Here is a 25,550-nt window from a genome sequence, read left to right as displayed (position 1 = left end):
GTTTCGTCAAGACTTTAACATTTAAAGGACACCTACTGTATGATGAAAATCATCTTTTGTTAGCTGTTTGAACAGAACTGTGTGTAGGTATAGTGTGTCCACAGTCATATTGGGGTGATATAAACACACTAAGTTTTAATAAGGATGTAAATCCCTCCTATTTTGAGGCCCACTGCAACTTGACATAGGAGTGCGGTATCTCCGCCCACTGAATTGATTGACAGCTGTGTATTAACATCTCTGTAGTAACAAGTATAATCATATCAACAAGACATATTAACAAGAGTGTGCGCAAAGCAACTGAGATTGAAAGACCTGTTTAGCTCACTGTAATCATCAATCTTCATCAAATGTGAAGTTTAAAACGTTTTTAAAACAGTGCATGTTTGTAACAATTTACAGCAATTTTACCCTCTTAAATGCTGTGTTCACACTGACTGCGGATAAATCAAATTATTTGTACGTAAATAGATGCATGAACATTTTGAGTTTACTCACTTCATTTGCGCATTAAATCTGCTTCATTCGAATGTCAAATTCACTGAACAATAGATGCAGATTCGCGTGATGGGCAGGGCTTCTGTCTGCCCAGTGACTGTAGCTTCGTTACAAAATGGCTAAAATGGTTTTTATTGAGGGAATAGCTGTGTTTATGTGCTTTAGGAATGCTAAAAAAAGCGTTGATTCATTTGGAGCCATGTCCGAGTCCATTAGATCCTTTCAGAGGTGAACCTAGCTCTACGAGTTCATCAACTCCTCCAGAAAATACACCGGGAGGATGGAGGCTTTAAATGGTGCTTACGACTGAGCCGAGCCCAGTTTAATCAACTTGTTGTTCGGTGTCGGCTTGAGAATTTCCCCCAGGGACACCAACAACAGGCACTACGTCATAAGCACGCCTGTATGTATGTGAACTTTGTAACAACATTGTGTGTGACTCATTCTCATCGACTCATTAAGTCCACAACAAATACATCAAATAATCATTGGGAAAGTTCTAACTGTAGTATTTCTCACAAACGTTACATGAGCTGTGCTTCATGTCAGTCACTGTGCAGTTTATCTGACGCAAATGAGGCGGAGATTGAGGCACACTCTGACTAGCACGTGGGAACGGTGGGCAGGGAGAACTAGCATTAAAGGCACAGGCAACAAAAACAGATACATATTGTTTTCCTAAAGTTATAATAAAGAAATCTGATGGGTGTTTTGAGCTAAAAAATTTACAGACACATTCTGGAGACACAAAGGACTAATCGTAAATCTTAAAAAAGGTTTTAAATAGGTGCCCTTTAAAGTGTTGTGGAGACATGTAATGAACAGAACAGGCATGTAGATGTGTTTGAGTGTGTGACATCATCAGACAGTGAGGGTGAGTCGAGAAAGAGAGAGAGATTAAATGAGAAGAAAAGGTTATTGTCTGAACAATGACCTCATTGCGCCCCTCAATTCTGTGCTAGACAGGAGGATTATGGGTAGACCTGGGGGCAGCAAGAAGAAGAATGAAGGTTATGAGATCTTAGGGTCATAAAAAACACTGTCTAGAAACACAAAAATAGAAGAAGAGGATGCTTGTCATTAGTGCTCTGTGTTTTCAATCCGTTATGTGAACTCATCACGCGTTCACATCTCACACATATGCAAACATATATGGCTATTGCTCCGTCTGCCTTTTAAAAGGAAGCCAGTGGAAAAATTATGGTTATCCTCATTTGCATCGACTCACCTCATAAAGCAATGCGTTTGCATACAGAGCTGGTAGAAACACTTATTCCTTTGCCACGACGAAGCAGCTGTAAGTCACAATCACCAGTTGTGACATTATTAAAAATCATGCAAGCCTGAATCTTTCTAATGTAAATGAGCGTCTTAATGAGAAGCTGTCTGGCTCTACAGCACTATGATCTCTGGTAGCGATACACGCTGTTCAACGCACCATCGGCAATGGCTGTGTAAATGCCACAAAAATGATGTTGACAGCAAAACTAACAGACATGGAATGAGGTTTTGCTCATAAAATTATGCTTGGTCAGTATTTCAATGAATGCACTCAATTAATATTTATCTTTCACCCTTTAAATCACTTTGCAAATTAAATTAAATTAAATATTCCAATTAAAATATTTTACAAAGTGTTTTTGTAAGAGAGAGAAAAACTATACTCTGACATATACTCTGTAAAACAGTAAAATTGATTAGTTAACTAGACACAAAAACAATATTTTTTAATTTATTTTTTATTTATTATTTGAATTGAGCTAAAACAACACAATTCTTGAGATCCACAAAAAAATTGTTAAAAGTGTTAAGTTAACATAATCAATAATAATAATAACAATAATATTAATAACAAAAACAGCAATATATTAGCCTTAAACATCAATATTATTATTTTATGTTTTAAAATACACCCTTATAAATAAAGGTTCCATAATGGGGTTTTCACTGAGATTACAACATTTTAGGTTCCTCAAAGAACTTTTAAGAGAATGGTTTCTCAGCATTATGAATATTTAAAAACCCAATATCCTATTTACACCATAAATAATCATTTTTTGTGCAGTTGAAAAGCAATTACTCAAACTACTGTAATTGAGTAGTAATTCACAGAAATTGTAATTTACTAAGTAGTTTTAAAGAGGTGTACTTGTACTTTCCCCTGAGTACATTTTTAGTACTGTATCGGAACTTTTACTCCACTACTTTGCTTCAACCTGTAGTCACTACTTTATTTTTTGTCTATGGGGATTAGAAAAATCAGTCCTGTGATTCCTGTCTAATCAAATAGCCCATATGAGATCATTTGCATCATAATGAACTTTTTGAAGACATTAGCGATTTATAATTGCTGCAAACTGTTTGGAAGTAAATGCATTGACCCAGAGACTGTTTAGATGATGAGAAGATGACGGATGTTTACTCTATGATGACCAAAATGGCCTTAAACACCCAGCAGGCACAAGAAATCAATATGGCGTCTGATTGACATTGTACCCCAACATCTTGGGGACGTTGCATTTTGTTTGAAAACAACAACAAAAAATCGGGTTGACGTCTGAACCCAACATCAATGTTCAACGTCCAACCTAAATTCAATGTCTAATGATGTTACAGCTTAACATTGTATGGACGTTACCGCTATGATGTCTACCAGATGTTGGATTTTAACTGGCATACCTCACGAATAAATGTCAGTGTTTGACGTCAATATGATGTTGGTGTAAGATGTTGGCTTGACATTGGGTTTTGATAACTTTCAAACACAACCTAAATCAAATCATTGTCATTTGAAGCCGTTATTGGACATCAAAATAACATTGTCCTTAGACGCTGGCTAGATGTTGATTTTTTGGTCAACTGACATCACAACCTAAATCTAAGCTAATATTAACGTTTTATGACGTTGTGTGCCTGCTGGGAAATAACTAAATGCACTACAGAATGTTACGTTTACACACATCCACAAATAATTTACATATAAATGCATCAGCTTTTTATGGCCCGTTTCCACTAAGTGGTACGGTACCGTACGGTTTGGTGCTTTATGGCCGTTTCCACTGTCAAAGGGTACCTAAAAGTGAACCGTACCATACCACTTTGCCACCCTTTGGAAAGGATACCAACAGGCCGAAAGGGTACCCTAAGGCGAAGCTAGACAAGCAGCTGAACGCTAATGGTTTACAGAGATACGTCACTCGCAGAAGCAGGAGAATGAAAACAAAGGAAGTGCCATTTTTAGATGTAATGTCACAGCGGAGACATTACACCGTAAGAATCCATATAATAACAAGTCATGGTAGGCCCAAGCTCAAACAAACCTTGCCGTCGTCTTGATGAACAGCCACAAAGCCAAAAAAAACAAAATCTGCTGTTTCCTGTTGTTGTTTTATGAGCTTGTCTTTCTCGCTTGCCCTAGCTGTCTATAATTGAAATAACAAACTTTTTGATCTGGTATTAATAGAGTGTGCATGATCATTGAAGCGCTCTGATATCTGATCCTTTCAAAAAAGAGACAAACGAGAGAGTGAAGCATAAAAAAACGAAGGAGAAACCGAAAAAAATCAGCATCAATCATCACCTTTTGCACTATTATGAACTCGGAATGATTGAATTACTTTCTTATAAGGGGCTACATGGGGGGTTGTAACGGGGGCACTTTAGATCATTTTGGAAGGGCACTTTCTATCCAAGGCTAAAAAGGCATGTGCACTGCACATGTACACAGGTTGAGCCCTATGTGTGCACATGTAATCAAATCATGTTGGTAGAAAGGTTAGTCATGAACATTTAAACACAAATATTTATATGCATAAAGCAACTGTTTTCTGAGAAGTGTTTCTCATTTGATATGTGAATGAAACGTACGGCTTTACTGTGACATTTCCCCTAGTAAAAATGACATTGTCTGAAACTTTCTGTCATACACCCGCCCATATGCCCACCAAATCCTCATTATAGGATTTATTTGTGTGGGGAAAAAAAACTCTTTTGGCGGTGAAAAAGCAAGCTTGATAAAGGTGACCCATACCGACCCGTACCATACCGTACTGTACCACACAGTGGAAACGGGCCATTACAGTGTAATACTTGCTACTCTTGAGTACTTTTAAAAAGTCTACTTTTTACTCATACTTAGAGTAATATTTACAATAGATAGTTTTACTCTTCTTGCTCTACATTTTTAGGCAAATAATGGTACTTTTACTCAAGTATGATTTTTCAGTAGTCTTTCCACCACTTTTTAAATGTTCTTTAATGGAGCCATTGATTCCAAGAATCTTTATTTTTAAGAGTTATGTGTTGCCTAATAACTGAGGAGAATAGGATTCACAGATCCCAGTATAAACTGTCACATACAATTATTCATTCATTCATTTTCTTTTCGGCTTAGTCTTTTTATTAATCTGTGCTCGCCACAGCGGAATGAACCGCCAACTTATCCAGCATCTGTCACATACAAACTAAATGTATTTTTTTGTAGTAATTAGATAGGCCTATTTGTATAAAGGGCTTATGTTGGTTTTGTTATTCATTTAGTGTCTATGTTTCTTCATGTGTATATGTGAATGCGACACTGTGCATGCTGAGGTGCTCTTCTTGGCCAGTTGCTGCTCATATCTGCTTTAATATTTTACCATCTTTAATTAAGTTGCGGCGGGTCTAATGCTTTGGTAACGCACACACGCATACAGATGCAGACAGTGAAAATGCGGTTAACAAGCTCCCCCACCTGAATTTTCTCGGTCACGAGCACGGCGCGCGGCCGTGAGGGGACTCCAGTCCACGAGAATCTGCTTCTTGAATGTTCAGTTACGCTCGAGGTGTGTCCTGTGTGTCCACATGAAACTCACCACTGCGTCCATCAGGTGCATAAAGAAAGGGAGCCACTGAAACGCGCTACCAATACACAGACAACGCGATGAAGGGGAACAGTGGCACACGCAGCTGTAGGGACAATGATGGTCACTAATCTATCTCTTTGAAAGAGAAGACTAAGAAAAAAGGCGAGGGACAGAAGAACTTGCACTGCGGGAGAGAATAACATCGCATGGGGCCATGAGCGGTGCAGACCCTGCAGCGAACAAACTGTTGAGTTTCAACCAGCGGTAAAGCATTCACTTTCTATACCTGTTTATGGCTATAGATATCGATGATTACATTGGGATATATCAGATGTTGTTTTGTTGGAGGTTATTTTGTCTGCATGAGCATCAGGGGGTTACAGACTCACAGCATCTCATTTCAACGCGCAACAAGCGGCAGCCTCCCAGAGTGATCAATCAATCAGCATATGAGATGCGGGTATTGAAAACGTGCTTTTGCTAAATTAATATAGGAATTTCAATCTTTCCATTTATAAATATGCGTGTTTGCATATGTATACGATTTAAAATATTGCGGTCTTAATCATAGAAACCCAAAAGCTAATATTCTGTCATCATTTGCAGATCCTCATAGTGTTAACCTTGTAGTCCATTTATTTTCGTGCAGGACATGTTAAGCAGTATGACATTTTCAATACCCTACACATTCACTGTAGGAAAGGATGCAGTAAAAGTCGGCAGTGACTGACTTTTTCATTTTGTTTAATACCTTCTTTTTCTGTGCTCGTCTACAGACTTGAAACAACCCGAGAGCGAGTAAATGATACAATGTGTTTTCAGTGGTGAACTGTCGCTTTAAGAACCAGCTGCGCTCTTATTTCCCTTCAGCTCCGCAGTAATGTGTGTGTGCGTTCCTCAAGTCCGCAAGTCTTTGCATCTCAAGTGTTCAGCTTAAATTCAGTTGAGAAAGAGGAAACCTCTCGTGCCTGGTCTTACGTATGGCGTATAGGATGCAATGCTGAGAAACAATGTTTCAGACTTTCCCAATATGCGGTAGTGGGATATACTAGTACGGAAAATCAGTAAATTATTCACGCGAGCGCCTCCCGGTAGAGTAGACGTCCATGCGCCGCTGTACAGCCACTACTGATGGTTTGACAAACTGATGGTTTGTCTGATTAAAATATGAATGAAAGGATGGATAAACCAAATGTGGTTTGGTGACGGTTTAAGTTGCATTTGTCATAGTAAAATGGGTCTGCAAGCAGATGGTTTTCCTGAAGACCGCAGCGAATCTGCGGTAATTTGAGGTGAGTGTGATGTCACTCTGCAATTGTTTACATGACAGTATAATGAAGCTGTCCATTGAGTGCAGGACCTGTTGACGAGTTCCAGCTAATGTAGTGTATCACACTGACACATCTTTCGTTTTATGGAACAGATCCACACAAACACATCCATTGGCACAGCATGACAGATCATGTGTCATCACAACAATACAACACATAGGCCTCTTTGAACTCTTCTTGACCTATGCCATTTGGCAAAACATACCACTGCCATTCATATAGACTTATATTTCAGCTAGACAGTTATTTAGTTATAGCCACAAATCTCTGAAAAAAATGCTTCAAGTTCTGTATATAGTTTATCTCCAATGTGTTCAGCTTTCAATTAAATTAAGTGATTTTCTCTTTCCTTCCTTCTTCGCAATATCTAAAGTGTTTTTACTTTATCATATTTTCAAAGTCAAGTACTTTGAACTCTTTCTGCAGTCATAGTCGGCTTAATTATATGAATCTGTTTTAACAATGCGATTGCTTTTTCTTTCTACAGCATGTGTTGTGGCGCATAATGAGAAAGTCGAAGTTCGAGGGCCGGTGTTGTTGTTAACGATTGCGGTGTCAGATGCTTGTTTGCCAGATTGTCTGTGGCATCATCCCTTGTAACCTTTTCTATGGTCATGTGGGAAGACATCAGAGGTGCTCGGTCTGGAACATTCTGAGGCACTGCGCTCTGCATCATTGGAAACATGATATATCATGCCAGATCATTATCACTAAATTATTATCGCAGATGCATAACAGGAGTGATTACTGTGAACAAACTTGACCGTATTTGGTTTCGCGGTAGCACCAGAAGGTAATGGCCACGCTAATTATGTCATGCTGTTGCTGTCATCATTATCATAATCACAAATACAGTCATCCGCTGGAGCACGACCACTATCGTCATCATCATTATGGGATTTGTTTGTGTGGGAAAAAAATCTGACATCCTTTAGATTATTCTCTTTTTTATCAACACAGCCATTCAGATGTGAGCAACAATCAAAGGTTTGTCTTAAGATATGAATGAAACAATTAGCCATTCTGAGTATTAAGATGGCTTCATTGTTTTCCCCTTTGGGGTGTTTACTAAATCTTTCTGTCAAACCCTCAGCCACAGTAAATCATCTAACGAGGAGCCATTCTGTTCTTTCCACGTCTTCCATGTCAAACATTTTGCCTTTACGTTCTTCAAGTCATAAAATGTGTTTCTAAGAAGTGACTGTAATTCATCAGTAGGTCATTTTGACAGGATTATGAGGTCATTTCTGATATCAACGTTGTATCTCATTTAAGATTTTTATTTTCTCTTGTTTCAATTAACCATATCCCTCCCTTCCCCCACTATGAACTATTACGTGCAGCAGTGAATAGGAAATGAGGCATCTATGTTTAAAAGTCTGCTAAAGCTACATAAATAATCAAAGAATGCATGTGCAGTCTCGTGATCAGAAGTATATTGCTCATAACCATTCCCACATGGGATCTGCACATGCAGAACTCAGATTTGAAAAAAGTAAATACTTTGGGTTATTCTATATATATTTTAGCTAACAATACAAGAGTCATTTAACAGATGTACCATATTAAATGAACTAAAATGCGTTTAGAAGTCTACAGATTTTCTTTTAACTCCATATACACGTGCACGCTATGCACAGAATCTCTTCTGCTGTCTTTAAAGACATTCTTAGCTGCATTCTGCACTAATGGAAATGTAATCAAAGTCCTCACACAGAGGAAATGTGTTTGCTCACATGCACCATTTACATGCACTTGAAGTCAAATGTCTATAATAAATGTTAGCGTTCAGCATATAAATTGTTTAAGCCTTAGTCGGAGGAAATATTGCTTTCGATAGAGCAAATGTTTTGAAAAAGAAAATAATTTGAGGAGCACTAAATCTTGACTGGCTAAAATCACAAGTAAAAATAGCAGCATTATTAAAGCTGGTGTTAGTATATACTGTGTAGACTTTTTTATGTTGAAATACTTTCTCATATAGCAGTTAATATACACTGACATCCAAAAGTAAGCCAGTCGTAGGCTGATGCACCTGAAAAGTAAACACTGTGACTCAATGGTGTAATCAAAACTTGACTTTTTTTATATAAACATCGCAAGCTGACATAACACGGGCTACACTTGTGATATGAGTTTGTGGGCAGAACTATACATTTGTTTGGCCAATGGCAGACAGGGACAGGGCTGAAAAAGTAACTACGGCTGCTTTCCATAAAAGTTTTCACTTGGAAGTGCCTTTTGAAGGTGATCTTATAGTATGTGACATGCAGTTCTGATCAGACCTTGTACTCAGATTTGTACTCATACATCCCCCTTTAAGTATGCATAATATTAATTCTACTATATTTCTAGTTGTTGATTTTTTTAAGAAAAAAAAACATTCAATTCAACTAATAAAGTTGTTTGTACTTATCATACAACAGTAGATACAATTTCTTACTTGCAATAATAGTCGAAATTATCCAGCTGTAACTGATGAAAGTTATGCATTTACTTTTGCTGGAAAACAAGAATATAATAATTATCTGTTGCCATATAAATACACCTGCGTTTCTTAAAAATAACTTAAAAGTAAAGGTTCTTCATTGGCATAAGTGGCTTTAAGAAGAACCTTTAAAGGGGTGGTCCACTACGATGTCATATTTTAAATTTTAGTTCATGTGTAAGATGTGTGAACATCATCTGTGACAACATCTCTGAATGTAATACGCTCAAAGTTCAATGCAAAGGTAGACATTGACTTTTACAGAGCTAGCTTAGTAAAGCCAGCGAACGAAATTTAGGGACTAAAAAAAAATACATCTAGGCTAGTAAGATCACAAACCCTTTAGGTTACACGCATACATCCGACCCCCGTAGCTTTTTATGATTTTTTTGCGATTAAAATAACAAGTTAATAAAAAAGTTTGCGAATAAAAATGTATATATAAATGTAAAAACTATATATTAGGTTGCCTACCATGTTATGTGTGCAATCTGAAACAATGACAATGACACAAATCATAAAAATAAAGTTTCTTTATTTTGATCAATTGTATAGACAAGATGTAAAACAGATCTAAAACGGTAGGGATTAAGCCAAAGGAAGGTTGTACTATTCTTATTTTTATCCACGATCTTACTTTTTCTCACATTTCACTCCCCGGAGCATCTGACATGGCCACACATAGGACATGCGTTAGGGCTTCCCCTACCGTAATACACCTAAAACACATTTTCTCTCGTTAACTGCAGGGAAAGAGATAAACTGAATAATTTATCAACTTGACACACTTGACACACACCATAATACCAGCCAAACATGTAAAGCACAAAGACCCTTCAATTCGGTCACATCCAGTGGCATCTCATCTTCAACTGTCTGTTGCACTGCTCCGTTTGCTTGGGCACAAAACACCCAATTCGCGTCACAAGATGTCCATCATCTTTGCTATGACTACACATGTAAATCACTTGCGCTTCATCTGCGTCTCCTTACTGCTTACTGCTTAAGTTGAAAACTCCCCTGCCCCCATTTGATGTAATGTAATGATTGTTAGGGCGCAGATGAAACGTCATTTGTCAAGAAACACTCAAATGTATCATCATGTGCTCTGCGTATGCAACATCTATAGATCATGTAAAACAATTAATTGCAAACTGAAATAAATATAATTTGATTATGTGGTTTGGAATTATGAGATAATTGACATTTTTGTGATTATTTTGCATTTAAATTAAGAATTTTGCAAAAATGTGCGACTTTTTGTTAATTTTGCATTGGATTCAGCAGTTACGGAATTGCGAAAAAACTAGGGGGTCTAATTCACCACGTGCATACAGTATACCCTGCGCAGCAAAGGGATGTGGCCAGAGGCTCTGCAATGTTATAGCAGCGAAAGCTAAAATGCCGTCCAAATGCTGCTATTTCCACAGAGCTTGATCCGTTTCTGTATTTGGGGCTTCCAAAGGACATGACACAAAGACAGAAGTAATTACAATATATTTTTATTATGTTACAGAGAATATAAAAAAATATATAGCTTTAGAATTTGACAAAGGAGAGCTTCCTGAATCTCTCCCAGTTCAGTGCTGGATTTAGCTAAACCTCCTCAAAGGAGGAGCTGCTCCAACCATAATAGAAGAAGCTCTGGATTGTGAGCCACAACCTGTAAGTATTTTCATTTGTTAATATTGATTTATTAAGTCCATAGTGTCTAGCATTAACGGTATGTTGTAGCAAGGATGTAAACAACAGGAAATGCTATTTGTTACTGCTAACAAATTTAGCTACAGACTCATATTTATCCATCAAATCACTGTAAACACCCACAGTCTTCAGCAGCGTTGCAGTGTCTCGGCTACTCTGACTAAAATTTTAGTCAGTTTCATGTTAGCTGAGTAGCAGTATAAGTAGGATATATGAAAAAAAATAATGTGATTTATTTGTTTATTTTTTATTTTTTTCAAATGAAGCATGAGCACACATTGCTTTGCATCCCATGAACACAAGCAAGCTTTAAAAATACACTCTGGACCACCTCTTTAAAATTCTTGAAATATTTTAATTCCACTTTTTCTTTTTTTTTTCTTTTTTTTTTGGTAGATTTAGATTTGTTATTATTTCTTTTCAATTATAAAGGACTTCTCACTAAAAAGGTCTTTGGGGAAAATATTCTCTATGGCATCACTGTGAAAAAAAAACCTTATTGGTTCTTCCTAGCATCTTTATTATAAGAGTGCTTTTAAAGCTTATGGTTCTTGACTTGTCGGCCATTTTATTGTTTTCAACTAGTTCGGACTATTTTGCAAACCTTCCTAAAAACTGCCAGTATTTTGCTATTTTGTTAAACTACTAGCAGCAAAAATTTCACGCCTTCAGTTCCTGCATGGTCTTCCTGTGAAGTGATTTCACTAAGTGCAAATCTCAGAGGTTTTGGGAAGATGTGTGATGTTGTCAACTGAGTCACTGAGCATGTGGTTCTCTCTAATAATCTGAAACTACTTCACTTAGAAAGTGTCAGACTGTGACATTACGTGGCCGTGAACAGAAGTGGGCGGGGCTTCAACATTTTATAATGCAGGTTTCTAGTCATGACATTGCAATGTTAGTACTCTTTGCATTATCACAAGTTGAAATGAATCAGATAGCAGAACATTACCCATTAGGAAATAAGCCTTTTAAAACATTTCAGCTTATCCTTTCCAAACAATGAATAGACTGACATGGCTTAATGTCAAATCAAGTAAATTCATTCTATATTGCTTTATATCAGAGATGCCTGAAACAGGGCATGTGGTTAAAACTGTATGAATCATTGTGAATGATCATCTGCTCTGTTTTTCAGCTCAGCGTCAGAGGATCTCGGATGCAGGAGAGGAGAATTCAGCCGGAAACACTATGGATCAGTTGAACTGGTGAGGATTGTCATATTTTAGCTGCTCTGTATATTTTGATGTGTTCAAACGCCTCCTCATTCTCCATTTCTCGTCTATTTCTCTCCACCTTTGTGCTTTTGTGATAGGAGTCGTTTGTTGCTGTTTGATTTGATGTCAGCGTTTGGTTCAGTCTGTTATATCAAATTAAATTGTAATGAAAGTGCCCTCGAGATGAAGCTCACTTATATATTGTCTTATTTTAGCAAGAGCTAACTTAAATACACACAGGCAAAGCATTGTTCATATGATTCGCAAGGTTTTGCCTGGTCAAACATGCATGTTGGTTTGGGTGAGGGTGTGTTTCTTTCAGCGTTGTCTGTCTCTCCCAGATAGTTGTTGCATGAAGGAAGTGGCTTAATACCACACTAGATGCTACTTCCTATGTGAAAGGCGCAGAAGGTTTGTGGGCAGAACAAAATGGGTGACCTTGTGACAGATAGAACCATGTCATAAAACCACATGCATTATCATACACGACAGATGGAGAATATAAATGTGTGCATGACTGCATGTGTGTGCATGAAATTAACAAAAGAAGAAGGACATTTGCTGCTGTACAGTATGTGTCTTTGTTCATATACTGGCATCTAGATATTTGAAAGCTATATAAAGGATTTTTCTTTATTACAATTATACTTTGTTTAACTTTAAGTATAAACATACACACTCATTTTAGAATTGCTTGTACATTTGAGATATTTTGCATTCAGTTTACTTAAACCAGGAATGATACATAACAAATGTATGCTTCACAGTAAAATGAATTCATTATTAATGTGTAATAATGCAAAATGCTTAACTGTGGTAGGGACATTTGATGCTACTAATTGTTGTTTAACTTATTGAGAATAAAAGAGTTGACTATAACAGTGTATATTTTCCAACTTTTTGTGCTTTAGCTCAAGATGCTAAGCTTAAATTAGATACTGCATGGCGTATCAACAACAGAATTGTATGCACACTCACTGGCCACTTTATTAGGTACACCTTCAGGCTGGTTTATACTTCTGTGTTGAGCGATCGATGTGACCCACGGCGCCTGCCTTGCGCATAGCTCTGCATTTAGACTTCTGCGTGCTGTTTGTGTTGCTCTACAATAACACTTCCGAAACCCTAGTTGGCAGGAAGTTATGTTATGTTTTTGTGTTGAGTTTCTTTTTCTTTTATACTTGTCGCAGAAGTATAAATCAGCCTTTACTAGTGCTGGGTTCTACCCACTTTTGCCTTCAGAATGGCCTTTATCCTTCGTGGCATAATTTCAACAAGGTACTGGAAATATTCCTCAGAGATTTTAGTCAATATTGACATGGTAGCATCACGCGGTTGCTGCAGATTTGTCGGCTGCACATTCACGATGCAAATCACCACCACATCCCAAAGGTGCTCTATTGGATTGAGGTCTGGTGACTGTGGAGGCCATTTGAGTGCAGTGAACTCATTGTCATGTTCAAGAAACAAGTCTGAGATGATTTAAGCTGCCTGACATGGCGCGTTATCCTGCTGGAAGTAGCCATTAGTAAATGGGTACACTGTGGTCATTAAGTGATGGACATGGTCAACAACAATACTCAGGTGGATTGTGGGAAGACACGATGGTCAAGTGGTACTAATGGGCCCAAAGTGTGCCAAGAAAATATCCCCCACACCATTACACCACCACCAGCCTGAACTGTTAAGATAAGGAAGGATGTATCTATGATTTCACATTGTTGATGCCAAATTCTGACCCTACCATCTGAATGTCGCAGCAGAAATGGAGACTCATCAGACCAGGCAACGTTTTTAGAATCTTCTATTGTCCAATTTTGGTGAGCCTGTGTGATTTGTAGTCTCAGTTTTCTGTTCTTAGCTGACAGGAGTGGCACCCAGTGTGGTCTTCTGCTGCTGTATCTCATCCACCTCAATGTCGGAGGTGTTGTGCGCTCAGAGATGCTCATCTGCATTCCTCGGTTGTAACGAGTGCTTATTTGAGTTACTGTTGCCTGTATATCAACTCGAACCAATCTGGTCATTCTCCTCTGACCTCTGGCATTAACAAGGTATTTGTGCCCACAGAACTGCAGCTCACTGGATATTTTTTCTTTTTCTGACCATTCTCTGTAAACCCTAGAGATGGCTGTGCGTGAAAATCCAAGTAGATCAGCAATCTGAAATACCCAAACCAGCCCGTCTGACACCAACAAAAAAAGGCACGTTTATTCATTCATTCATTTTCTTTTCAGTTTAGTCCCTTTATTAATCTGGGGTCGCCAAAGCAGAATAAAACGCAAACTTATTTAGCGTATGTTTTATGCAGCGGATGCCCTTCCAGCTGCAACCGATCACTGAGAAACATCCATACACACTCATTCACACACATACACTATGGACAGTTAAGCCTACCCAATTCACCTATACCACATGTTATTGGACTTGTGGGGGGAAAACAGAGCACCAGAAGGAAACCCACGCCAACATGGGAAACACAGAAACACCAACTGACCCAGCCTAGGCTCTAAACAGCGACGGCAAACATTCTAACCACTGCACCACTTTGCAGCCCCCATGCTACGTTTAAAGTCACTTAAATCACCCTACCCGATTCTGATGCTCTGTTTGAACTGTAGCAGATCATCTTGACCATGTCTACATGCCTAAATGCATTGAGTTGCTGCCACATAATTGGCTGATGACAAATTTGCATTATTGAGCAGTTAGAAAGGTGTACCTAATAAGTGGCTGGTGAGTGTACATACAGTATACAAACTTAATTTTTTAGAGATCACTTATAATAATTTCTGTTATTATTCACTTTCATTAAAGTTTTTATTTTTGTAAAATAGGTTTGCTAAATGTATAAGATGAAAACTGTACCAGAAATTCTAGAATCACTCATGTATAATATATACATATTTATACATAGAAAAAGATGTTTATATACTGTGAATACGTGATTCTGATTCAGCACTCAAATATTTCTAGATAATAACCATTTTCCAAGGCAACATAGTATCTCTACTTTGTTATTGTGTTCTGTTTCTCCACACTTTCTACAAGGCAACAAAATAGAAACTGTTCTCTCAAATCAATAGTTCATGTCCATGTGGTGGTGTTTTTTCGCAACGAATCTACATAATTATTCAGAAAGTCATTATTGCAAAAATAAACATGTTGAGGTGGCTCCTGTACACCCCACGCTGTCTTTTCACATAATAATATAATATAAACTCAAATCAATATTTCATAGTCATCCGTTTATCTATTAAGTAGCTGTGTAATATGTTTCACATCAGTGTCCTCTTCTCTCTGTTGGAGTTCATTTTGTAGTAATGACAATTTCATTGCACATTACCTCTTTCCTATATCCTCTGTAAATGTAAAATAACATTTTCATTAAAAAAATAACGTTCAACACACTTTTGTTTTGTGATGTTTTCATTTTTCATATTATTTATTCTTACATTTGTTTGTTTTCCTTTGCTTTACCACACTCATTAGGGATGTCCCGATCAGGTTTTTTGCCCTTGAGTCAGAGTCATTTGATTTCGACCTATACCAAAACCCTATTCGATACTTAATATATAAAAACAAACAGATCCACGGTGTTATTTTTCTTATTTCTTATTTATTTTACCTTATTTTAAGATTCAACAATTCTGTCAAAAAACAGAGCACTTCTGTGAGGTAGCTTGAACAATCAAGTAATAAATAAAAGAAATTTTTCACTTTTGGACTTTAGTGCAACAGTAGGTATAAAAATAAATCTAATATAAAAACAAATAGCACCTCAACTTAAAATACCCAGCAGACAATCCCAAGTTTACATATCTCACAGTTTTCTATGGCAATATTGTAATCATTGACTTTATAATACCTCCAGCCTACAGACATACTCGTGTTTTCCTCTTTAAGCTACTTCTGTGTTCTACTTTGCCGGCATTTAACCAATAGTGTCTGCTACAAAGTGTTGTCCTGCCGCACGCTTTGCTGTTTCTGTGTGAAGTCAAGAATGAGGTATAACTCTGTGCCACTGCAGAACTATAGATGTGTTAAAAAATATTGAGAATATATACACATCCTACCTTATACCTGATCAGGAGGTAACATCTGATTTAGATAGAGTCTGAAGAAAAGTTACCACATCATTTACTCTCCTTCATATGTTTCTAAATTTTTATGATATGTTCTTCTGTTGAACACAAAAGAAGATATTTCGAAGAATGCTGGGATCCATAATAGGAAAAATAATTCTTATGGAATTCAATGGGTCCCAACAACCAGCATTTTTCAAAATACCTTCTTTTGTGTTCAACAGAAGATAGAATCTCAAATAGGACTTGAATAAGTGAAGAATGAGTAAATGGTCAGGGTATTTTCATTTTTGGGTGAACCATCTCTTTAATTATGTTCCTTATTCCTGAATGTATGGATGAGTTCACACTTGGCAAGTTTGTATCGATAAAAATGAATTTGATTGCTCTGTTGGTGCATTTGATAAGTACTTTATGAGGACGATTTTTAAAATATTTTCTGCTCCAAACAAATGGATAAAACAGGTCTTTGTCTGCTTTCAAGCTATCCTGATGAACTGTGGTTCACTTGAAATATGAACTCTGCATAGAATATAAAAGCTAGACTAAATGTCAAGTGTAAACACACCCAAAATGATCAATCACTGTAAGTTGCATATGTGTTTCGCGTTCAAAATTGCAAACATGATGGGAGGTATTTTAGTATTGACTGCCTTATTGACTCTAAATGGCAATGTGCATGGTTAGAAGGACACCTTTTATGTCTGGCTGCAACCTGAGAACCAAATAAATAAGACATGTAAATGCACTAGATGTTTTAGAAGAAGTTTCCACATGCATGGCCGAGCTATATCTTTGACTCTGTCTATATAAGTGCATTAGCTCTGGGGATCCTCTTATACTGTAGGTGATTTTATGACCTCTAAGTGCAAAGTGTGTAAGTGCTGAAGAATGTAATGTGTGTGTCTATGTGAGGTTTTTGAGTTAAAAGCTTCCCAAGTGCTCCATCCTCTCATTACTGAGTGGTGGCCTAATGTAAACATTACTGTTGGCTAAACGCTTTTATATGCCGATCAACCATTTTAGAGGTGGCTAGACATGCTCTAGATACTGACTCCACAACCTATAATCATAGCAAACTCACCGAGACATAAGATGTGATCACATATTCACAGCTGATGCAATATTCTTGCTGGAAATTAGAAAAAGTGATTTATTTTCCATTGTTGACATGCTGAGTGAAATATGATTGTGTATAGTATGAAGAATGTCTGAATAAAATACATTAGGCATGTTAAATTTAAATGCACTACTACTACCAATACATATTTAGATGCAGAGTATGTGATGTTAAAAGTTGACTACTTCAGATATTTAATGAGATATCAAGAAGATATTATTAATCAAGGGCCTAATCATATTTTAATTGCTTTGTTTGTTTCTAGACATGGTGTTTATATGTCAATATATGTGCACATCAGAAGTGGGTAGAGTATTCAAAATATAAAAAGTTACTCAAGTAAAAAAGTATCTGAGGAAAAGTCACTCATATACATACATACTGTATATATAGACACACAGTTGAAGTCAAATTTATTCGCCCTCCCATGAATTTCTTTAATTTTTTCTTCTTCAAATATTTCCCAAATGATGTTAAACTGGGTAAGTTTTTTTCTTTTCTTTTTTTCTTCAGTTTTTCCTATAATATTTTTTTATTTATTTCTCTTGTTTTCATTGGCTAAGTAAAAACAGTTTTTAATGTTTTTAAAACCTTAACCTTTTTACTGATTGTCTACAGAACAAACCATCAGTAATGATTTGCCTAATTAACTTGTTGAATTAACCTGGTTAAGCCTTTAAATGTCACTTTAAGCTGAATGAAAAATATCTAGTAAAATATTATTTACTGTCATCATGGCAAAGATAAAAGAAATCAATTAATAGATATTAGTTATTAAAACTACAGAAATATACAGATGGGCTAATAATTCTGACTTCAAAGTGACCTGATCTGATAAGCTCACTGCACAGACAGCGCATGACCGTCATACTTGGAACCGCAGATGGCCATGACGTGACTGCTATATAAACTTGCATGTCTTTCTAAACTTCTGCCATCATTGCAACATTGGTGTGCATGCTCTAACCAAAAGCGGGAGATGCGTCTCTAAAAAAAAACTCTTGTGACACAACCCAATATGATATTTGCAAACAAGTCATATGAAACCTATTTATTATCTATTTACAGTAACTGTGGACAGCCGCCAAATGTAGCGAAGTGAGAGTAATGATTTTCGCTAATAATTTACATGAGTAAAAGTACACATTTTTAAATGTACTCAAAAAGAACACAATACAATTTTACTCAAGTAAATGTAATTCATTACTACTCTATGCCCCAGTATAGTGACAGGGACACTATACTGTCAGTGAGCACCATCTTTTGGATACAAGACTAAACTAAAGCCCTGTGTAATCCCGGCGTCCTGGCCAAAAACCCTCCATCAGCCCATAATGGTCTCCCAATCATCCCCATCCACTAAATTGACTCAATCACCATCTCTCCTCTCCACCTCCTACTGGTGTGTTGTGAGCACACTGACACCAAAGTCCTGTGGCTGTATAGTCACATCATCCAAGTGGATGCTGCACACTAGTGGTGGTGTGTAGAGACACCCTCACATGATTGTAAAGCAGTTTAGGTGTATGTTAATACACAATAAATGCTATACACATACAATACATCTTTATTTTATTTCATTTTTTTTTCTATTCTAATATTTCAACAATAAGATATTTGCATATCAATATCATTTATTTAAACCATCTCTAAGAAATCTAGTTTTCATTCTTGATTCTGTTCTTCTATTTGACAAACAGGTAAATGCAGTAGTTAAATCTTGTTTTTCCAGTTGAGATTATTAGCCAAAAAGTAAAACTTGGCTATTTAACTTGTGCGGAACTTGAGAGATTAATTCATGCATTAATATCATGTATTGGTATAGGTATTGGCCAATCCTATATTTAATGGTCTACAAATGGTCTATAATTCTGCCACTAGGGTTCTTACTGTCACCTGTAAGTTGGAACACAAAACCCTGATCCTGTGCTCCCTAAACTGGTTGCCGATATGTTTTAGAATAGAGTTTAAAATTTTACTTTATGTTTTTAAGGTATTAATGGTGAGGCACCAACTTATCTTTCTAACCTTATTACTGTTCAAATTTAGGGCAGATGTTAAAGGAACCAGAAAATGTTAAAAGTCCCCAGATCCAAACTAAAGAAAAAAAGGAGACAGAGCTTTTTCTGTAGTAGCTCCCAAAATGTGGAATAGTCTACCTATGTCTATTAGAACAATCTCAATCCTTGTTCAAAGGAAAACTCAGACCACATCTTTAAGAAAAAGCTTTTAAAATTGGGAGGAACTTGTTCTTATTGTGCCTATCTTTGTTTCTGCGGTATGCATTTGATGATTTGTGCAATGTTCGTTGTACTGTATTCTGCTTTAGCTGCTGTTGTTTATTTTTGATCATTTTTAACCCAAGGTGTGTACAGCACACAGCTCAACAACTGTTGTTTTATAAATAAAGTAAAGTAAAAGTGATATCTACAATATGAAACAGTGGTTGGCATGGAGGTTTGTCTATAGTAGTTGCAGCCGTACTTCCAGCAACTAACATTTCTTCTGTTCACTGAAAGAGGAAATGCTGTGCCTGCAGGCAAAATTGCAGCCAATCAGGAGTGTGCAAACTTCTTAGTTAAAACTCACACATGCTTTATTATATACATACACACAAGGCCTAAAACTTTTTGCTAAACCTGACAAGAGACGGTGACGTTAGAAAATTTACCAGGCAATTTAAAAGCCAGACAATCAAATTAGCATCCTCTCATTTTCACACACATTTCCATTACCCTCAACCTCAGACAGGGCCCTTGACTCTAGACTCATTCTGGTTGCACAATTAAGCTGCCTGGGGCATTCATATTAATGATCCTGTCTGCAATGTAAATCTGATTGGCCTGATTTTCACCGGGATTTTACAATCATAGGATTTCCATGAGAATGAAAAAAAAACAATGGTGTTTAAGGCTCATGGTATCATTTCCTTACACTGAAATCTAAAGGATTCAGCTATGCCTACAGTAGGTATATTCAGATTTACATTCTATGACATCTTTAAGTTTAGGGTTGGTGTTGTACATAAAATGATTGTGGCTGTCAATCATATGGCTACAACAATTACAGTACATCATGCACAATGCATGAGATAAAGACACTACTATTCTCTATAATTTATAGAAAATAAATTCCCTGTTTGTACACTGATGCCAGTTGCTTCTTATTGAAAGCATTGTGCATCCCTGTACATTAAAAAATACAATAAAAGTGGAACTAAAAGATTTAATTTTTGACAAAGTCTCCATATAACGAGTTAAGACTGATGTTCATATGCTGTACATAGAGGAGTATGGTTGTGTGCATTTCATACAGGGTGGCAAAATGTTATATGTCACTATATAGAGAATGGTGCCCATGAACACGAAAGATGGGAGAAAAAATAGTGGAGGTACCTCTTTTACATCCAGTTATGATTTGTTATGAAAAAAAGCAGGAAATGAAGTGTTTATCACAAGAGCAGATGAAAATGATATGTCATCATCACAGCAGCATCACTGAAGTCTATGACAAGATTCGGCAGTTCTTACTCAGCATAACATATAAAAGCGGATCACATGAAAGATGAAGAGAACAGAGCTGACCCTCTGTGCCCAACACCACGCTGCCTGAAGATGTGTTGCTGAAACCTTTATAATCCTAACAAAGCTTGAGGAACAGAAATATGTAGTAACACTGAACAATGATTCATCTTTCCGCTCTTCAACCTTTTCTCCACTCTCTAATGCTTCAAATGTGCTTAGTGTCTCAAATTCTCTTTCTCTGTCCCTTTGCAATATATTTCTTTGCATGCATAGCTGATTTCAATAGTATTTCAATAGACATTAATACAATTTAAACAAAGAGATCAAAGCAGGTTTTTAATTTTGATGACACCTGTTGGAGGAGATAAAAGAAGTAAATTAATTATTATTCTATACAGGGCTATCATAAAGGGACTAAGTCGAAAAGAAAACAAATGAATGACAGGACTGTCATGATATGCAGTTTTTCCAATACACAATGTTCTGAGCAAACGGAATTCACAATAATAAATTACTGCAATTACTATAGAAACCTTGAAAAAGTAAATAAGTCAAATACATCTTTACATTAAATATACACTAACCGGCCACTTTATTAGGTACACCTTACTCATATTGGGTTGGACCCCCTTTTTCCTTCAGAACTGCCTTAATCCTTCGTGGCGTAGATTCAACAAGGTACTGAAAATATTCTTCTGTGTTTTTGGTCCTTATTGATATGATAGCATCATGCAGTTGCTGCAGATTTGTCGGCTGCACATCCATGATGTGAATCTCCCATTCCATCACATCCCAAAGGTGCTCGATCTATCTATGGACGTGGTCAACAACAATACTCAGGTTGGCTGTGGTGTTGACACATTTCTCAATTGGTAACTAATAGGCCCAAAGTGTGCCAAGAAAGCCTCAGTTTTCTGTTCTTAGCTGACAGGAGTGGCACCCGGTGTGGTCTTCTACTGCTATAGCTCATCTGTCCCAAGGTTGGACGTGTTGTGTGCTCAGAGATGCTCTTCTGCATACCTCGGTGGTAATTAGTGGTTATTTGAGTTACTGTTGCCTTCCTATCAGCTCAAACCAGTCTGGCCATTCTCCCATGACCTCTGGCATCAACAAGGCATTTGTGCCCACAGAACTGCCGCTCACTGGATATTTTCTATTTTTCGGACCATTCTCTGTAAAGCCTAGAGATGATTGTGCCTGAAAATCCCAGTAGATCAGCAGTTTCTGAAACACTCAGACCAGCCCGTCTGAGACCAACAACCATGCCACATTCAAAGTCTCTTAAATCACCATTCTTCCCTATATTCATGTTCAGTTTGAACTGCAGCAGATCGTCTTGCCCATGTTTACAAGTCTAAATGCAGTTGCTGCCATGTGATTGGCTGATTAGAAATTTGCGTTAACGAGCAGCTGGACAGGTGAACCTAATAAAGTCAGTAGCTAATGATTGTATGTCATTGTGTTCTTTACTTTTTTGGGTGAGTGAATTACTCAGGAACTAGTAAACTCTATAAAATAAAGATTCTCAATTGACAATGATGCTTCTAGTCATTCTACAAATCGTATCTACACATTTTATCATTCAAAACATCTCTGACTAGATTATATTTCATAACCATATGTCTACACATAAGACATTTCCTGCAACGTTACTACAAAGTTTCCCTTGTGGGCATCCAGGGTGGGCTCCTGTGTCATGGATGATTGAAGCCTATATTAATTCAGCCCTCCATGATGGCGCTGACACTGAATTAATCACACTACTCCTAAAAATCACTACTTCTATTGTATAGAAATGCATTTCTTTGCTGCTATCAGAGCCACTTTAATTAAATGTAATTTTTCCTGTGATCGAGCTGAAGAACTGATACATCCCCTAGTAACATAAATCTTGGATCAGGTGGAAGCTTAACATTAGCAATTTTGTTAATAGTTTGTATTATATTTCTCCAATAGGTTTTTAAGTTTGAATAATGTCCAAAACATATGTAATAATGTACCAACCTCAATTTTACATCTCAATATGAATCACTTATTTTGAGTAATCGTTCAGATGTATAATATACCCTGAGTAAAATATTAACTGTATTATTCTACTGTTAAATTAAAAAGTTAAGGCAATTTTATAGATAGGTTCTTAAGTATCTTGATCAAAAATGCATTTACATGTCATATAACATCTTATATCATTTGTACTTGTGTTTATATGCAAATAAACACAATAAATACGGTTGTATCCAAGTACAATTACCTCCCTAAAGACTTGATTTGAGAAGATGACAGATACAAGGCGGCCAGAGATCTAAACGCACATATTGTTTTGATGGCCAAATTTGTAAATATGCTCTATGATTATTTTAATTATTTGATTATGGTCAAGTCCAAACGCCTTCGAACCCCACACACATATGCTGAGCAGAGGGAGTGTTGGCTGCAGAGCGACTGCGGTGTGTAAAATTAGCATGTTGGGCTCAGTTGAACATGTCGCCTGCAGCTCTATCATATGAAGCACTGGGAGTGACTCACACTCGCTGACTGCATCCAATGCTGTGGGTGGGACACTTTCACAAACATGGGTCATCGGAGGAGACACAATCAAGAATGTTTATTAGTTTAGTTACAGAGTCTGGTGGTTAGCTATCAATGGCAATGTGTGCAGGTCTATGGAGAAATGGCTTGTGTGGGGGAAAAAGAAAAGCGCGCACATACAGTCGAAGTCAGAATTATTAGCCCCCCTGTTTTTTTCCCCAATTTCTGTTTAACAGAGAGAAGATTTTTTTTCAAAACATTTCTAAACATAATAGTTTTAATAACTCATTTCTAATACCTGATTTATTTTATCTTTGCCATGATGACAGTAAATAATATTTGACTAGATATTTTAATACACTTCTATACAGCTTAAAGTGACATTTAAAGGCTTAACTAGGTTAATTAGGTTAACTTGGGCAGGTTAGGGTAATTAGGCAAGTCATTGTATAACAATGGTTTGTTCTGTTGACTATCGGAAAAAATATATAGCTTAAAGGGGCTAATAATTGACCTTAAAATGGTATTTAAAAAAAATACAAAACTGCTTTAATTCTAGTCGAAATAAAATAAATAAGACTTTTTGCAGAGAAAAAAAATATTATCAGACATACTGTGGAAATTTCAGTGCTCTGTTAATTATTATTTGGGAAATATTTAAAAAAGAAAAAAAATCAAGGGGGGCTAATAATTCTAATAATAACTTAAACTGTACATTAAGTCAGGAGTTCTTTTGATTAACATAATTAAACTGAAAATAGTTTTATAAGATCTTATTTTTTCTACACTCCTTTTGTCTCACTTTCTGGAGTTACAGTTTGTTTAAATAAATAGCAGTGCCCTCATGTAAGTGAATAAAGAGAAACATTACACATTCATTACTCAAATCTTTGAGGAATTTTTACAAATTCTGTGTTTAGATTATGAATTTTATTTTTTACAGAAGACAAAGAAAATTATTATTAATCCATTAAAAAAATAGCAGTATCGACATTTCTTTTTCCTTTAAGTTAAAACACATGAATGAATTGGATTTTTTATTTTCAGTTTAAATTATAATAGTATATAATATTTAATAATATTGTTTCATAGCCATTGTTTCTGATGATTCAACCAACTTCTGGCACCTACAGTATATTAATAGGTATTTCCGCCACAATGAACAAACTACATGCTACAGTTCTTCTGGACTTTTACTATCGTCCCACAAGATTTCAATTGGGTTGAGGTCAGAAGATTGAGCAAGCCACTCCATTATCTTAATATTTTTTTGTCTGAAACCAACACTGAAGTGTCTGGGGTCATTGTCACGTTAAAAACCCATTTGGTGCATTAACGGTAAAGCATGGGGGAAGATTATTAGTATTATTTTGATGTATTCAAACTGGTCCACGATTCTGCAAAGTAAACAATAAACAGACTTAGTACTAAAGGATGAAAAACATTTTGTTTTAAGATTTTTGAGCCACCATGCTTAAATTTAATATCTGGGGGTCGTCTGACATACTGTCGATAATCAGTAGATCTAAAAAGAGCAATTTTACTCTCGCTGCACATGCCGTTTTTTCAGCAATGGTGATTTTTTTAGAGACTTCTTGCTAACAGCTGTGCTTCTATCAAGTGTCCTCTGACTGTAACTGTACTTTCAGGTAATTTTAGATCATCAGAGGGAATGATTGACTGGAACCTTGCCATTCATTCATTTTTTGATCCAGTTTAACTGTAATTGCTTATGTTCTCTGGTGTGTTTCAGCCTTTTGTTGCCAGTTTAACCCTTTATAGGGCACACATTGAAGTACTCATCTGGAAAATCCTGGAATGTTACCAGAGGTTATTACAAGACTTTTGAACTGTTATGAAAATGTAAAATTATATTGTAATTAAACTATAATTAATATCAAATAATTTACAATGTATGGTTCCTTGCCCGATAAAGGGTTAAAGCATTTAAAATAATTTTAGTTTCTTGCTGCACTTTTTTATACTTTTCCCATCAATCAACGTTAATAAATTACATTGTTCTTCAACACATTTTATAACAGTGTGTAACACATGCACAGATCATATATGACCATCATCATTGATTTTGAACACATGCTTTTCAATGCATAAGCCAGTTACTCAGAACAAGCAGCACACATTACATAACAGTTTGGCCTATAGTTTCTCTATTATATCCACAAGAAAATTGTTTGCAATACAATGCATTTACA

At 36.5% G+C, this 25,550-nt stretch overlaps 3 protein-coding genes across 18 annotated transcripts in view; 1 reads left to right on the top strand and 2 right to left on the bottom strand.

Annotated features, from left to right (window-relative positions):
- The window catches only part of LOC137490134 (membrane-spanning 4-domains subfamily A member 4A-like), a 171,384-nt gene that overhangs the window by 74,696 nt on the left and 71,138 nt on the right, over window positions 1-25,550 (bottom strand). The gene's annotated exons all lie outside the window — the stretch shown is intronic.
- The window catches only part of LOC141385840 (membrane-spanning 4-domains subfamily A member 4A-like), a 164,263-nt gene that overhangs the window by 67,575 nt on the left and 71,138 nt on the right, over window positions 1-25,550 (bottom strand). The window lies entirely within an intron of this gene.
- The window catches only part of garnl3 (GTPase activating Rap/RanGAP domain like 3), a 114,270-nt gene that overhangs the window by 18,205 nt on the left and 70,515 nt on the right, over window positions 1-25,550 (top strand). For 8 of the 12 annotated variants that reach the window (XM_087252181.1, XM_087252180.1, XM_087252184.1 and 5 more), the window contains 1 exon segment: window positions 12,004-12,073. In XM_087252181.1, the coding sequence (XP_087108307.1) occupies window positions 12,004-12,073 (70 nt within the window). 12 annotated transcript variants of the gene reach the window in all.

The sequence above is a fragment of the Danio rerio genome, chromosome 5 (genome assembly GCF_052040795.2).
Source record: "Danio rerio strain M-AB ecotype USA chromosome 5, GRCz13ab, whole genome shotgun sequence".
Classification (NCBI taxonomy): domain Eukaryota; kingdom Metazoa; phylum Chordata; class Actinopteri; order Cypriniformes; family Danionidae; genus Danio; species Danio rerio.
This window is presented reverse-complemented; position numbering and strand designations above follow the sequence as displayed.